At 47.7% G+C, this 17230-nt stretch overlaps 1 protein-coding gene across 1 annotated transcript in view; it reads left to right on the top strand.

Moving 5' to 3' along the window:
* Window positions 1–581: 581 nt before the first annotated feature.
* Window positions 582–17230, top strand: part of PDE7A (phosphodiesterase 7A) — a 226302-nt gene continuing 209653 nt past the window's right edge. The window contains exon 1 of the mRNA XM_073631713.1: window positions 582–1851. Coding sequence (XP_073487814.1) covers window positions 1714–1851 — 138 coding nt within the window. The 5' untranslated portion in view covers window positions 582–1713. The remainder of the gene's footprint in view (window positions 1852–17230) is intronic.

Genomic DNA, 17230 nt, shown 5'->3' with positions numbered 1-17230 from the left:
GTGCAGATCGCGCCCTCTCTCCTCTCCTGTCTGTGTGTTGGGGGGGGGGGGAGAGGTGCAGATCGCGCCCTCTCTCCTCTCCGTGTGTTGGTGGGGGGGGGTGCAGATCGCGCCCTCTCACCTCTCCTGTCTGTGTGTTGGGGGGGGGGGTGTTATTAGTAATGCCTTTGGGCAGTGTTAAAGAGTGTAACAGACACTCTCAGCTTAGACAACTGCAGCCAGCAACCCTGCTGGGAAGCCATAGTCCAGTCTAAATAAACTGTCCAGGTTTCAGGCAGTCTGAAACCCGGACACATGATTCCGAACTGGTGAATCCTGGACAGGTGGCAACCCGGGGGGGCATTTGCCCCAGCCAACCTTGCTGCTGCCCTGTATAATCAGCACACTATTTATTTCTTTATACAAAACACCAACAATCCTGGTAAATCTCATTTATTGCCCTATTAGCACAGGCTATAAGCCCACATGACACACTGCTGCTCCATTCATAGCCGGGCTCTCCGGCTGCTGTCACCGGGTCGTCTCCACTCGATTCTCCCGCCTGCTCCTTCAGTCCGAGTCACATGGCGCCGTGACGTCACTCCCGAGCCGATCATATGACCGTGATGTCATGAAGTGTCCTTTAAGCCCCTGGAATCCAGGCTGGAGTGTGCTGGCGGCTGCAGCCGGCGGAATGGGCAGCTGCTGAGAGGCGTGCACACGGCGCTTTTATTTACTTTTTTTTTTTTTGTATAGTTTGCATTTCTTTATTTTATACGTTGTGTCCGCGGCATGCGGGATCCCGGAGCACCGGAGAGGGGGGGGCTGTGTGCGGCTCACGGAGCAGGAGGAGCTCGCTGACTGACAATAGAGCGGCTGCCATTCCTCTCACACACATACACACACGGCCTGCGTCACCCGGCCATCCAGGGCAGTAGTCAGCGAGCACCCGGGCGGGGGAGGCCCCACAGCTGTCTCGGGGAGGGAGGAGCAGGAGGAGGAGGGGGAAGAAGATGAGACTGTGACCCGGCGGCGGCAGCGGCTGCTGAGGAGAAGATGGGAGTGCTGAGCCCGTCCGGAGGGAGGAGAAGAAGAAGAGCCAGCTGCCCGTCCACAGCACCGAGCTCATATCAGTGCCAGCCCCGGGCACGAGCAGGGAGCACTGTCCTTAGGGGCCCCAGTACAGGGCCACACCACACATCCCACTGAGAGAGAGAGAGAGGGGGCAACACTCATTCATTGTTTACTCCCAGGATCTGAACCCCCCTCCAGGCCCAGACTGGCCATCTGGCAGCTCTAGTGTTGGCCAAAGGAGCTGCTGTGTCTGGAAGTGTCCCCTGTGCTCCCATCTTCTCCTTTTTATTCTAACATTGGCTGGGACCTCCATAGAGGACCAGTGCCTCTCCATCACACCCCCACCACTCCATCAGCCTGGGCAAGGTTGGCATCCTATATACTCCCCAGCCACCCTCTGCCCCCTCCACTCCTCCTCCATAGGATTGCATGGCATGACTCTCTATGATAAACTGTTGATGAGGGATTTTCGCTAGAGATGTTCTCCTTTTGGACTGCAATTTTTATTTCTAGTCTGGCTATTCTCTGAGTTGCCCCGTCTTTGACCCCCACTTTAGTCTTTTTTTTGTTTGAAGCACGCGGGTGTGGGTGTCTGTATATATACATAGGTGTTCTTGCTTTTGTGTTTCTTGGTGAGTTGCCCCCCTGAGGCATTGTTCAATGGAAGTATGTTACCAGCTGCCGGTGCTGCCCCTGGACAGGCCGGTGCCCAAGCATGTCCTAAGCCGCAGAGGTGCCATCAGCTTCAGTTCCAGCTCCGCGTTGTTTGGATGCCCCAACCCAAGACAGCTTTCGCAGGTAAGCACCAACGACTGGGGCTTTTGGATTAAATATGTGTTGGCACAGAAGTTATGTCTTTAAAAAGTAGTACAGGCTAATGTTATCTAAGCTAAAAGGGTTTGTAAACCTTCCTGTTTAAAAATAAAAAAATAACAAACATATCATACCTCCCACTGTGCAGTTCGTTTTGCACAGAGTGCCCCCAGTCGTCGTCGTCGTCGTCTTCTTCTTCTTCTGGGGGCCCCCGGCAGCGCTGGTAGCTCCTCCCCTGCAACAGGTGTCCGCGTTGAAGACCTCTCCTTGGTGGACACCCGTACGGGTGCGTGCCCGAGTCCTGCTTCTGTGTGTATTCAAGCGGCACTTGGCCCCGCCCCCCAGGTCATTGGATTTCATTGACAGCAGCGGGAGCCAATGGCTGCACTGCTATCAATCTATCCAATCAAGAGCCGAGACAAAGGAGCGGAGAGGAAGAACACATCTCCGCCGAGGGAATGAACGGGCTCAGGTGAGTAAAACCGGGGGGAGGGGGGGGAGGTGCTGGACAGTGTCAGAAGTTTTTTCAGCTTAATGCATAGGATGCTTTAAGGTGAAAAAAACACAAGGGTTTACAACCCCTTTAAGGCTGGGTTCACACTATGTGGGGAGCGGCTCACAGCAGGGGTCTGGTCTGCCCCTGTTCACCGTTTCAGGGGCATATCGGGTCTGAATTTTTGCCTTAATTCGGACCTGAAACAGAGCCAAAGATGCACAGGACCCTTCTCCTGTGCACTCTGCGGCAGCCCCGGAGATGTGTGAACCGACTCCATTGAAAGCCAGTCACGCTCTCCTGCGAATTGGATTGCGGGAAAACCCGCATCCAATTCGCATAAGTGTGAACTCAGCCCGAACCTGGTCCCACCTTCATTCTAAGCCATATACTAACTATCCTGTAAATCAGGAGTTTCCAAACTTTCTAAACAAAGGGCCAGTTTATTATCCTTCAGACTTTAGAGGGGTCAGATTGTGGCCAGTGAGAGTAGAAAATGTCCTGACGTCTGTACTGACAACCCATCACTGGCGTCAGTGGGAGGAATGGCGCCCCGCCACTGGCGTCAGTGGGAGGAATGGCGCCCCGTCATTGGCACCAGTCAGAGGGTAGGTGCCCCGCTATTGGCGTCAGTGGGAGAAATGGTGCACTGTCATTGGCACCAGTCAGAGGGTAGGTGCCCTGTCATTGGCGCCAGTGGGAGGAATGGTAACCCAAGGGCCAGATAAAGGCAAGCAGAGCGTTGCATCCGGCCCCCATACTGCAGTTTGGACACCACAGCTGTAAAGGAAAGATGTGTATCATTACCTAATCTAAGGTCACTTCGGTCCGGTCATGTGATTGGATCCCAGCAACTGACGGCGGGAGAGGAGGGACAGCCAACAACGGATGCCTCATAGTAAGTCTATGGGTGCCGTCACTGCATAGGCATTGTAGCTGTTGTCGCTGCTCTCTCCTCTGAAGTTGGTTGCTGTTGATATCATGTGACTGGATCCTTAAGTGTATGTTACCCTAAATATTTATTATGTATGTGTTCATGTGTATCTTTTATAAATCAAAGTCCCTATCAGTTTTATCTGAAGTACCTGGATGATCCTGCTAGTTGCCTTTCTTCCTTGTTCTAAACTAAACTGACCACACAAAGCACAAAAGTGGATCTATTCTTGTCTGGTCTGTTCTTCTCCGTTTTGGTTGGCCATTCAGAGGTACAGGACACTGTGCAGACACAGCATACCTGTATTGGGTAGTTTAGGTGCCACACCCCCAGGCCAATCACAGCCTGCCTCTGGCACACACCCTCTCCCAATGACAGCCTACCTCTTGAATGCGCCCCCGGCTCAAACACAGCCTGCATCTTACCTCAGGCTGAGTAGACCATAGAATACAAGTAGACTATATGTCTGCACGGTGTCCTGTAATTCCGACGCTCACTATCCAGAAGAAGAGATGCATGGTCACCTGACAGAACATTTTACCCTTGCAAGAAAGGTCATTTCTGAAACTAAGCAAAAGCGGTTATGGTGCCTGCACAGTTTTAACAGTATTAGAAAATGTCTATAACATTGCATGTTTACAACTACTTTTAAAAAGGAACTTCAAGCGGTATTAGGACTGGTTCACACCAGAATGCAGTGCGGGAAACGTGCATTCTGAATATATATATGCACATGCATACATGAACATGTTGCCCTTGTGATCTGCATGCAGGTTTTTGCACAGTTCGGTGTGTTTTGCTGTCATACCGCACTGCAATGGAACGTGCACACACCTGTGCAATCCCAGCCTGTACCGGCCCTTAAAGTCAAAAGCAAATTTTTATTACATTGCGCTTACCTAGTCTTAGTCTTAGGATGTGGTGGCTGTTGTTTGGGTTTTTTTTTTTCTTAATTTTTACCTGTACGTCTGTTGTTTTATCAATAGATCAAGCTGTCCTGCAGACATAGCAGTTAGAGGGTTGATACAAGCCATTTAACACTGGGTGCTTATAATGATGAGCTTCTATTTATGTAAAACCTTTATCCCAAAGGGGGGCAGGGGGCTTTGCTGTAACTGCTTACAAAGTGTTAGCTGGAGTTTGGCTTCAGTTTGTTACTGTATCTAAATCTGCTAATAGATCCTAACACTCCCCTCCCAAGACTGTCAACGGTGCTGTCCAAAGGTGTCTCTGCTGTGCCTTCATCCAGAGTGTAGATACTCCTAATGCAGGTGTTAATGGCCAGATCACTGGGGGGGGGAACTAAAATAAGAAAACAAACTCAGCCACCACATCTAATGATTGGTAAGCTGCAATAATATTATTATTATTTTCATGATTTTATATAGCGCTAACAGTTTGCACATCGTTTTACAATGTAGAGGGGGGGGGCAGCACAATTGCAGTACAGTTCAAGACAGGAGGGCCCTGCTCATGGAGCTTGCGTTCTAAAGGGAGGGGGGAGTTGGTACAAAAGGTAATAGCTGTGGGGGATGATTTGATGGGGGTGGCTCAGGGACAGTTCTTAGCTGGGTGTGGGTTAAACTTCCCTGACTAAATGAGTTTTCAGGAATCTCCTAAAAGTGGACGGGGTAGGGGCTGATCGGACATAATGGGGTAAGGGAGTTCCAGGGGTTGGGAAGGGTCTAGTTAAGTCCTGTAGGCGAGCATGGGAGGAGGTAACAAGGGAGCTAGAGAGCAGGGAACGATTTGGGCAATATCTGCAGATGGGGTTGATGATGTAGCTGAGGGTGATGTTGTGGATGGCCTTGTATGTTGTGGTATTTTGAATTTTTTTTATGGTGGGGGAGGAGAAGCCAGTGAAGGGATTAGCAGAGAGGGGCAGCAGTCACGGCTCAGTTAGTGAGGTATAGGAGTCTAGCAGCACCATTCATAATAGACTGAAGGGGGATAGCCTGTGTAAGGGTAGGCCAATAACCACTAAGGGCCGAGCCTCTTTCTGAGATTTGTTTACAAGTTAAAAACTTTTTTTCTTTTTTTGCTAGAAAATTACTTAGAATCCCCAAACATTATACTTTTTTAAATTTTCTAACACCCTAGAGGATGAAATGGCAGTCGTTGCAATACTTTCTGTCACAATGTATTTGCGCAGTGGTCTTAAAAGCGTGCTTTTTTTTTTTTTTTTTGGGAAAAAAATACACTTTTTTTTTTTTTAATTAAAATAAAAAAACCGTAAATTTTAGCCCAATGTTGAATGCTAAAAGATAATGATATGCTGAGTAAATTGATACCCAACATGTCACGCTTCAAAATTGCGCCCGCTTGTGGAATGGCGACAAACCTTTACCCTTTAACCTTTACCCTTAAAAGTCTCCATAGGCAACGTTTAACCACTGGGGACTTAAACCCCCTTCCTAACCAGACCAATTTTCAGCTTTCGGTGCTCTCACAATTTTGCATGACAATTACTCAGTGATGCAACACTGTGCCCATATGAAATTTTTGCTAAAATTTTATACTGCTACATATCTTTGGTAAAAATGACCCAAATCGGTGTATATTATTTGGTCTTTGTGAAAGTTTAGAGTCCAACTTTCTTTCCAAATCTCTGAAAATTGATCACACCTGAAGTACTGATGGCCGCCTTATTTCTTGAGACCCTAACATGCCAGGGAAGTACAAATACCCCCCAAATGACCCCTTTTTGGAAAGTAGACATTCCAAGGTATTTAGTAAGAAGCATGATGAGTTTTTTTGAAGTTGTAATTTTTTTTCCCACAATTCTTTGCAAAATCAAGTGTTTTTTTTTTTTTTTCTCTACAAAATTGTCATATTAGCAGGTTATTTCTCAAACATAGCATATACATGCCACAAATTACACCCCAAAATACATTCTGCTATTACTTCCGAGTATGGCGATACCACATGTGAGACTTTTACACAGCGTGGCCACATAGAGGCCCAACATGCAGGGAGCACCTTCAGGCGTTCTGGAGCATAAATTACACATCCAATTTCCCGACTCCCTATTACACTTTTGAAGGCCCTGGAGCACCAGCACAATGGATATGCTCCAAAAATAACCCCATTTTGGAAAGAAAACACCCCAACATATAATCTTTGAGGCATAATGAGTCTTTTGAACATGTCTTCTTTTTGAGAGAAAAAAAAAAAAAAAAATTTTGGAAAATGTGGAAAGAAAATGAAAACCGAAAACGCTTTATTTTATTTTTTTTTTTTACACAAAGTTGTCCATTCATACGATATTTCCAACACATAGCATGTACATGGCAAAAATGACACCCCAAAATAGATTTGCCTACTTCTCCTGAGTATGGTGATACCACATGTGGGAGACTTCCACAGCCTGGCTGGGTATTACCGAGTATGGTTGAGTATGGCTGGGAGGTGGATGTGATGGATGGTGGAGGGATGGCAAAGGCATTTGTCAGTGTCACTGAGCAGCGCTGTGGGCACTACACATCCAGCCCACAGCGCTGCTGCATCCAATTTCTACCCTCTCCTCTCACACTGGACAGGGGAGAGAGGAACCGGATATCACACCGGTTTGTTTACATGTGTTTGCTTCGTCATTTGACGGAGCGATCACGTGGTAAACGGCTGCTGTCAGCGGCCATTTACCGTGATCCACCGGGTCCTTTGGACCCGGCGGTCACGGATGCTCCCGTTTGCACGCGGGAGCGCGATTCTGGGAGGACGTCAATGTACCCTCCCAGAGTTATCGAACTGCCCTGTAGCTGTCATGCGGCTATGGGCTGGTTGTTAAGTGGTTAAAAAAAATTGTACAGGTTGCATGTTTTGAGTTCAGAAGAGGTCTAGGGCTAGAATTGCTCTCGCTCTACCGATCGCGGTGATACCTCACGTGTGGTTTGAACACAGTTTTCATATGCAGGCACTACTCACGTATGCGTTCGCTTCTGCACGCGAGCACAGCATGCAGAAGCAACATTTTTTTTTATTTTTTATTTTTTTCACTGTTCTTTAAAAAAAAAAAAAATTGTCACTTTTCCTATTACAAGGAATGTAAACATCCCTTGTATTAGAAGTATGACAGAACCTCTTATATATGAGATCTGGGGTCAAAAACACCTCAGATCTCATATTTACACTATAATGCAATTAAAAATTGTCCCTTTAAGAGCTATGGGCAGAAGTGACGTTTTAACGTCGCCTCCCCCCTGCAATTGTATGGAGACAGGTGGGGGCCATCTTCCCCCTCACTCGCCTCCATACCAAGGAAGGACAAGGATCCAATCGCCTCCGCTGCTACCAACGGCTTCGGTAAACAGTGGAGGGCGCCAGAGAGCGGCGGGAGGGGGTGGCCCCCTTTCCCGCCGCCGATAATAGTGGTCTCTGCGGAAGATTTGCCGCAAAATCACTTATCGGAAACCGGTCTGCCCGCCAAAGCAGAGGATACCAGGGTTATGGCAGCTAGCTGCTGCCATAACAAAGATATCCCTCTTCAAAGTTGGGACGTATATCGGCGTGCGTCGGTCCGAAAGTGGTTAAGGAGAGCGTTGCAGTAGTCGAGGTGGGAAATAACCAAGGAGTGAATAAGTTGCTTTGTGGTGTCGTTAGTCAGGAAGGGGTGAATTCTAGAGATGTTATGGAGGTTGAGGCAAGATTTAGCCAGTGATTGGATGTGGGGGCTGAAGGAGAGGTCAGAGTTGAGGATTACACCCAACACCCTGGCATGTGTGGAGGGACCAATGCAATATACTGCATTTTTGGGTTTACTATCACTTTCACTCTGCTTGGCAAAAATTCAGTTCTTTGCTGATCGAATTCCCAAGTGTCAGAATATAAAAAAAAAAAAAAAAAAAAAAAAAAATACTTACTAGTCCATGGAGTTCAGAGTTGTCTTCCTGGCAGCCATTACTTTCCCTGCCTGCTCTTCTCCTGTGCCACTATCTTCCACTAAGATCCAGCACCTACGAAGACCCCACAATGTGTCGTGCACATGTCTGGGATCGGCTGCGCATTTGCAGAAAGCCACGGGTTTCTGACCGGTTCTGTAGATTGGTATACACCTGGGTGTCTGCACATGCAAGGGTGACAATCCTGCACAGGCACAGAAAGCCCATGGGACCGGCAGAGACCCATGTCTTTCTGTGTATACAGTGCATCCGGAAAGTATTCACCTCTTCACCTTCACCTCTTTTTGCACATTTTGTTATGTTACAGCCTTATTCCCAAATGGGTTAAATTCATTATTTTCCTCCAAAATTCTACAAACAATACCCCATAATGACAATGTGAAAGAAGTTTGTTTGAAATTCTTTGCAAATATATTAGAAATAAAAAAACTAATAAAATCACATGTACATAAGTATTCACAGCCTTTGCGCAATACTCTGTTGAAGCACCAATTACACCCTCAAGTCTTTTTGCGTATGATGCTACAAGCTTGACACACCTATTTTTGGTCACTTTCTCCCATTCTTCTTTGCAGGACCTCTCGAGCTCCATCAGGTTGGATAATGAGCGTCTGTGCACAGCCATTTTCAGATCTCTCCAGAGATGTTCAGTCGTGTTCAGATCTGGGTTCTGACTGGGCCACTCAAGGACATTCACAGAGTTGTCCCATAGCCACTCCTTTGTTATCTTTGCTGTGTGCTTAGGGTTGTTGTCCTGTTTCAAGATGAACCTTCGCCCCATTCTGAGGTCTAGAGCGCTCTGGAGCAGGTTTTCATCTAGGATGTCTCTGTACATTGTTGTATTCATCTTTCCCTTGATCCTTACTAGTCCCCCAGTTCCTGCTGCTGACAAACATAACCACAGTATGATGCTGCCACCACCATACTTCACTGTAGGGATGGTATTGGCCAGATGCTGAGCGGTGCCTAGTTTCCTCCAGACATGGCGCCTGCCATTCAGGCCAAAGTTTCATCAGACCAGAGAACTTTGTTTCTCATGGTGTGAGTCCTTCAGGTGCCCTTTGGCAAACTCCAGTTGGGCTGTCATGTGCCCCTTCTTCCTTTTTTTTTTTTTTTTTTTTTTTTTTTTTACTGAGTGGCTTCTGTCTGGCCACTCTACCATACAGGCCTGTTTGGAGTGCTGCAGAGATGGTTGTTCATCTAGAAGGTTCTCCTCTCACCACAGAGAAACGCTGGAGCTCTGTCAGTGACCATTGGGTTCTCGATCACCTCCCTGACTAAGGCCCTTCTCCCCTGATTGCTCAGTTTGGCCGGGCGGCCCGCTCTAGGAAGAGTTCTAGTGGTTCCAAACTTCTTCCATTAAGGCTACTTTCACACTGAGGCGCTTTACAGGTGTTATTTTGCTCTCACACTGGAGCGGTGCTCTGGAAGGATGCTAAAAAAAGTCCTGCAAGCAGCATCTTTGAGGCGCTTTAGGAGCGGCGCCCCTGCCCATTGCCTGCGGCTCTTTGCTGGTGCTTTTAACCCTTTTTCGGCCGCTAGCGGGGGTGAAAAGCGCCGCTAAAACTATGGTAAAGCTGTAGTCGCCTCAGTGTGAAAGTGCCCTTACAGATGATGGAGGTCACTGCTCATTGGGACCTTCAGTGCTGCAGAAATTTTTCTGTACCCTTCCCCCATATCTGTGCCTCGATTATAATCTTGTCTTGAGGTCTACAGACAATTCCTTCGGACTCCATGGCTTGGTTTGTGCTCTGTCAAGCACTGTTAAGACCCCTTTCACACTAAAGTGTTTTGCAGGCGCTATATCGTTAAAAATAGCGACTGCAAACCGCCCTAAAACAGCTGCTCTATTCACTTCAGTGTGAAAGTCTGAGGGCTTTCACACTGGAGCGGTGCGCTGGAAGGGCGTCAGAAAGTCCTGCCAGCAGCTTCTTTGGAGCGGTGATCTTACCGCTTCTCCCCATTGAAATCAATGGGGCAGCGCTGCGATACGACCGGCAAAACACTGCTCCGGCTGCGTTTTGCGGGTGGTTTTAACCCCTTTTTGGCCGCTAGTGGGGGGTTGAAACCGCCCCGCTAACGGCCGAATAGCGCCGCTAAAACGGCGCTAAAAATAGCGCTGCTTTACTGCTGACGCCTGTGGCGGCATAATGGGAAAGGGGTCTTACTGTGGGACCTTTTTATATAGACATGTGTGTGTTTTTCTAAATCGTGTCCAATCAGCTAAATTTACCACACGTGGACTCCAATCAAGTTGTAGAAACATCTCAAGGATGATCAGTGGAAACGGCATGCACCTGAGCTAAATTTTTAGTGTCATGGCAAAGGCTGTGAATACTTATGTACATGTGATTTATTTACCCCCCCCCCCCCCTTTATTAAAAAATAAAAAAAATTGTAAATATTTTAAACCAACTTCTTTAACATTGTCATTATGAGGTATTGTTTGTAGAATTTTGAGGAAAATAATGAATTTAATCCATTTTGGAATAAGGCTGTAACATAACAAAATGTGGAAAAAGAGATTCAACACTGATCACTCGGCCGATGGATTCAAGAACTGAAACAATAGAAATGGGAAAAACTTGACTCCTGAATTCCATATTAGTTTGTCCACCCCTGTCTTATGTTTAAACATTAAAAGCTCAACATATTTTCTCCAAGCGTCTTCCAGGACAGCCCATGAGACCTTGGGCTCCTCCTACCAGGACAGGAAACGCGTTACCCCCACCAGATAAAAGGGTGGTCCTCCAGGCCCATGTCGAGTTATTTGTGTTTCCTCCGGACGGGGGGTAACATGTTCCTGGAACCTGCTCCCATAGGCCTTATAAGCAGGGGCTTTGTATGGCTATTTTCTGGGGCATATCTCTTACCTCTTCCTCTGCCAGAAGCAGCACACCGCTGGGAAGGTTGGCTGTGCTGCTGTTCCCTGTCCTCAGTGCCTGGAGAGGGCCAGGACCGGTGTGAGGTCGGGCCCCCTAGCGCAGTGCATTGCACTATAGCTCAGCTGAGCATCGGATGTCCTTCCCTGCCGACAGCGTGGCTGATCTGAGCAGGGAATGGAGGAAGCCGCAGCGCTCGAGGGGGCGTAGCTATTGCGCTCCAAGCTGGCCCACAGGAAGTGCCTGGAGAGGGTTACTTCCGGGGCATATGACGTCATCGGGCACCGGAGACGAGGTTCCAGTCTCCATAAACGGCGCGAACAGAGAATGCTGGCTGCTGGTGTTTCTTGGTGTAAAGCAGCCAGGCTGTGGACGACCAAGAGGGGCAGAATGGATCCTCCTGCAGTATCTACACAGGCAGCGGATGCGGTTCCCAACACCAGCACCTCACAGGTAAACCTGGGGTGTTCTGTCACCACCTTGCTATGCCTGTGAGTGTTCCCTCCCCCTCCCCCTCTGTAGTAGTGGGTGTAAGGGGACACATTTCCTCCCTCCTGCACGTGGTGTTACGGAGTGATTGGGTGGCTTTAATTACATTGTGGGTCATTTTATTTTGTCTTGCAGACCAAGACTCAGGACAAGGCCCAAGTGCAGCCACTTAAAAGGAAATGTGCGGTTTGCGCAAACAAATTGAGCTCCTCATGGAGCAAAGCGGTTTGTCGCACCTGTATAGAAGGCCTAGGAAAAGATGACCCATTTGCCTCTTGCCAGAAGATGCTTACTTCTGTTAGGGATGAGCTTGCGTCCACCTTCAGTTCTTTTGGAACGCTTATTGACAAGCTCCAGACTCCAGCAGAGAGTCCGTCTTCAGTGAAGGCGTCAGTCAGCACTCCGCAGCAGGCAGAGAGTGAGGACTCTGTGGCTGAGGTCAGATCTACCCGTTCTTCTCTGGAAGAATCCGGGTCAGATACAGAGCCCAGGGATAGAGAATCCACTCGAGGCTCAAGATTTAAGTTATCTGTTGAGGATGTAGATGACTTATTAAAGGCTATCTATACTACCCTTGAATTAAAAGAGGAAGAGGTTCAGTTATCCAAACATGATCTTATGTATAAAGGATTGCATAAGAGAAAATCGAGAGTTTTTCCAGTTCATAGTTCTTTGGTTGATACTATTAAACTGGAATGGGATAATCCTGAGCGAAAACCATTCTTCTCTAGTAACCTAAAAAGGAGGTTTCCTTTTGATGAGGACACTGCGCAGCCGTGGAATAAGAATCCCAAGTTAGACGCACCTCTTTCAAAGGTTTCAAAAAACTCGGATCTAGCGTTCGATGATATGGGCACGCTTAAGGATCCGATGGACAAGAGGGGGGGATATCCTTCTCCACAGAGCCTGGGACTCAGCGGTTGGAAACCTGAAACCAGCTCTGGCTTCCACTTGTGTGGCCAGAAATCTGGAGGTTTGGTTGACTCAGATTCAGTCACATCTCTCAGCAGGTACCTCCAGAGAGCAAATTTTAAAGTCTTTTCCTCTCCTATTTCAGGCAGTGGGTTTTTGGCAGATTCTTCCGCTGAGTCGGTAAGAATGTTGGCCAGGACTTCGGCTCTAGTGAACTCGGCCAGGAGAAGCCTTTGGTTTAAGACCTGGTCAGGGGACTCGGCCTCCAAGTTGCGCCTTTGTGGCCTTCCTTTAACTGGCGATCATTTATTTGGCCCAGGTCTACAGGAGGCACTGGAACGCACAGCTGATAAGAAAAAGGCGTTTCCAGAGAAAAAGAGTTCCGACAGCCAGAAAATTTTTTTCGTGGCCAAATCAGGCAACAGAGTCCTAGAGAAAAGGACAGCAGGCCGAAAAAGCATTGGACTGTGCACAAAGGCAGAGGCAAAGGGGGAGTGCTGTTTAACCCTCCTCAACAGCCCGCCAAGCCACAGTGACTTGTGTTCCCCGGTGGGAGGCAGATTGAGGGCCTTCATCCCACAGTGGGCAGCAGTCACTCTGAGCCCCTTCATCCTGGACCTAGTGACCAATGGGTACAGGCTGGAGTTTGTTCACCAACCACCAGAACGTTTGTTGGTCACATTTCCTCCACAAGATCGGGAGAAAGCGAGGGCTCTGGGTCTCCAGATCGGAGACTTATTAGATCAAAAAGTCCTGATTCCTGTTCCTCAGTCGGAGCAGGGCAAGGGATTCTATTCCCATGTATTTGTGGTCAGAAAGCCGGCAGGAAAGTTTCGACTTATCCTGAATCTCCGGACCTTAAACAAGTCCATCAGATACAAACATTTCCGTATGGAGACGGTTTTTACAATCAAAAACCTACTATACCCAAACTGCTTTATGGCCACGTTGCACTTAAGGGATGCCTATCTTCACATCCCTATCCATCCAGCCTTCCAAAAGTTTTTGAGATTGGCAGTGAAGACTGGTATGGAGACCCGACATTTTCAATTTCAAGCCCTCCCTTTCGGTCTTTCCTCAGCCCCACGCATCTTTACGAAGGTGTTGGGGGAAGCGCAGGCTCCACTAAGGCAATAACTGTTATCCCTTACTTGGACGACCTCCTGATAGTGGCAAAATCATACCAAAGGCTGTTGGAGGATCTCCAGGCTGTACAGGACTTCTAACAGTCCCTAGGCTGGCTGATAAAGAAAAATCGTCCTTGATTCCGGCCCAGAAAGTAACTTATCTGGGTTACGATTTTTGCTCAGTGAACCAAAGAGTTTTTCTTCCTCAGGAGAAGATTACCAAGGTGTTCCAGACTATGTCAGCATTGCAGACCAACCAGTCGGTCTCTCTGAGACAGGTGTCGAGGGCAGTGGGTCTTATGACCTCATGTTTTCCCGCAGTACCATGGGCGAGACTCCGTCAGTGTCCGTTACAAATGTTTCTTTTAAGGGACGGGGACGTAAGGTCCCTGGAGTCAAGGATCCGGCTTCCCGACAGGATAAAAGGAAGCCTGTGGTGGTGGAGAGCTGGTCAGCACCTAGCAGGAGGTCTCCCATGGTCCTTTCCCATTTCCCGAAGGATTACCATGGAGACAAGGGCCTCATCCAATCAAAGAGAGCTGCTTGCAGTCCAGAGAGCCCTGCAGTCTTTTCAGATGGAGATCAGGGGTCACAACCTCCAAATTCTGTCGGACAATATCGCGACAGTCGCGTATAGCAACAAGCAGGGAGGCACGAGAAGCCGGAGGCTTCAGTCCATTGCCCAGGAGATCCTTTCATGGGCAGAGGGGAATCTAGCTTCTATTTCTGCTGTACACCTGAAGGGGACAAACAATTGCCTGGCAGATTATCTCAGCCATCACAGGATAGACCGAGACAACAACTGGTCCCTTCATCCCGAAGTCTTTGCAGACCTCACAAAGAGATGGGGTTATCCCTTAGCGGATTTGTTCGCAAACCGAAACAACCACAAGACGGAGATATTCTTTTGCATTAACCCGGCAGACTAAGCCTTGGGGATCGATGCTCTGGCAAACCCGTGGCCTCCAGGCCTATGTTATGCCTTCCCGCCAATCAGATTGATTCCAGAAGTCCTCCGAAAGTTTCTGCTGGAAGAGACAGATCTGATTCTAATTGCCCCGTTTTGGCCCAAAAAGCCATGGTTTTCCCTGCTACAGTCTCTGGTTTCAGAGCCTCCGCGGAGTCTTCCGAAAAGGGAAGACCTATTATTGCAGGGTCCAGTATCGCACCCTCAGGTGGTTTCCTTAAACTTGACGGCCTGGTATCTGAAGAAAAGATACTGAGCGCCCAAGGGTTCTCTGACAAGGTAGTCGGGACTCTTGTTAATTGCAGGTAGCCGGTTACTAGAGCCATACTGTATATTCCAAAGTTTGGAAAAGGTTTAACTCATGGTTATCTGAAAATGAAAGATTAACTCATGATATTGTCTATTTTGGAATTTTTCCAAGAGGGTGTCGACAAAGGTCTTTCTGTTAGTACCTTAAAGGTACAAGTGGCAGCTATTAGTGAGTTCCTCCCAGTTTTCTTTCCTGGAAAATCCCACTATAGCCAGATTTTTCAAATCTATCTCTAGGTCCAGATCAGTAGTGGTGAGAAGTTGTCCAACGTGGGACCTGTCCCTAGTTCTTCAAACTCTGGTAGAATTTCCGTTTGAGCCTCTGGGAAATATGTCAGTTAAGTTACTTACATTAAAAACTGTGTTCCTTTATAGCTGTTACCTCAGCTCGTAGGGTAAGTGAGTTGCAGGCCCTATCAGTAAGGGAGCCCTTCCTCACGATTTTTGAGGATCGAGTTGTTTTGCGAACCGATCCAGGTTTTTTGCCCAAGGTGGCAAGTACATTCCACCGGTCTCAGGACATTGTATTGCCAACCTTTTGTAGTTCGCCACAGGGCGACTTAGAAAGAAAATTTAGTTTTCTAGATGTAAGAAGGATTCTCTTAGTCTATCTTGAGGTCACCAAGACCTTTAGGAAAACTCATGCCTTATTTGTCCTCTTTTCTAGAGTTGCACATTGGCTAGATGGATAAAGCAAGCCATCTTGGAAGCTTACAGAATTGGGGAGGTTTCTACACCTTTTGTTACTGCGCACTCAACTAGAGCCTTGTCTACGTCTTGGGCTGAGAGGGCTGGTGCCTCACCGGAACAAATTTGCAGGGCTGCCACTTGGTCCAGTTACTCGACCTTCATTAAACATTATCGCCTGGATCTCCTCCTAAGGTCCTTCAGGCAGTTGTCCCTCCCTGGTAAGTTCTGGCTCATCGTCTCATGGGCTGTCCTGGAAGACACTTGGAGAAAATCTGAGTTAGACTTTACCGGTAACTCCTTTTTCTGAGAGTCTTCCAGGACAGCCGGATTCCCATCCGGTATTGTCTGAAGTTATGTGTATTATGCATATGTTTTGCATGGTCCTACGGTTCTTGAGAAGACTGACACGGGCCTGGAGGACCGCCCTTTTATCTGGTGGGGATGACGTGTTTCCTGTCCTGGTAGGAGGAGCCCAAGGTCTCATGGGCTGTTCTGGAAGACTCTCAGAAAAGGAGTTACCGGTAAGTCTAACTCGGCTTTTTTTCCTTCATTTATTGCATATACTTCTTTAGTGCTGACAATTTACAATGCTCTTTATTGAAAAATCACATCAGTCCCTGCCTTCAAGGAGCTTACAATCTAAGGTCCCTAACTCGCATTCATTCATTCATTCATACATACATACATACATACATACATACATACATACATACATACATACACTAGGGCCAATTCAGAGAGGAGTCAATTAACCTACGGAGAAAATCCGCATACACACAAGGAGAACATGCGAACTCCAGGCAGATAGTGCCGTGGTTGGGATTTGAACTGACTATCCTAGTGCTGCCAGGCAGAAGTGCGAACCACTTAGCCACTGGTTAAAACACTGTCAGTTGTGTGGTGGGTTTTATTTTTATTTTTTTTGCTGTTTACGTATCATCATTGGGGAGATTTTCCCTTCAATTCCTGACTTAAAGTATTTGTGATCTTAAAAAAACAAAAAAAAAAAAAAACACTTCTTTTATCCAGCCATGACACACTGTGTAAGTGTTTGTTGAAAACAAAAAGCCTCTAAATACTTTTTTTCTTAGATCTCTTCTGGCCGGTCACGTGACTCCCGGCCGCTCTCCTACTCCGATCTATGGGCTACAGCAGGAGGGACCAGGATCTCCCTCTGATGTCGGGCAAGGAGGTCACGTGACCGCTGTGCTGGCTGCTCAGCCCTCCCGCTGTAGCCCTTAGATGGGGGAGGCGATAGGCTGGTCACATGACTCCCGGACTGAAGAGAGCTAAAGAGTTTTAGAGCCTTCGTTTTTCAACAGTGTGTCATGGCTGGACAAAAGAGGGTCTGGCAGTGAATTTCTTTACAGTTTTTTTTACTTTGCTATTAATAGTGGCAAGGGGGGAGGGGGGTGCTGAGACAAGACACACTGGCAGGGGAGAGAGAGCGAGATTGGCGGATGACAGAGGCAAGTAAACTGACTATGATAATCAGGGCTCAGAAGCCATGTGGTTACGGTAGTCAGCACATATTAGTGAACAGGATCCCCCCCCCCACACACACACACACACACACACACACACACACTTCTTACACACACACACACTTCTTTCTTTTTTTTTTTCCCTTCACTTTAAGAGATAACAGGAAGTGGGAGGAAAA

Source organism: Aquarana catesbeiana, linkage group LG05, assembly GCF_042186555.1.
Source record: "Aquarana catesbeiana isolate 2022-GZ linkage group LG05, ASM4218655v1, whole genome shotgun sequence".
In the NCBI taxonomy this organism is placed as follows: Eukaryota; Metazoa; Chordata; class Amphibia; order Anura; family Ranidae; genus Aquarana; species Aquarana catesbeiana.
This window is presented reverse-complemented; position numbering and strand designations above follow the sequence as displayed.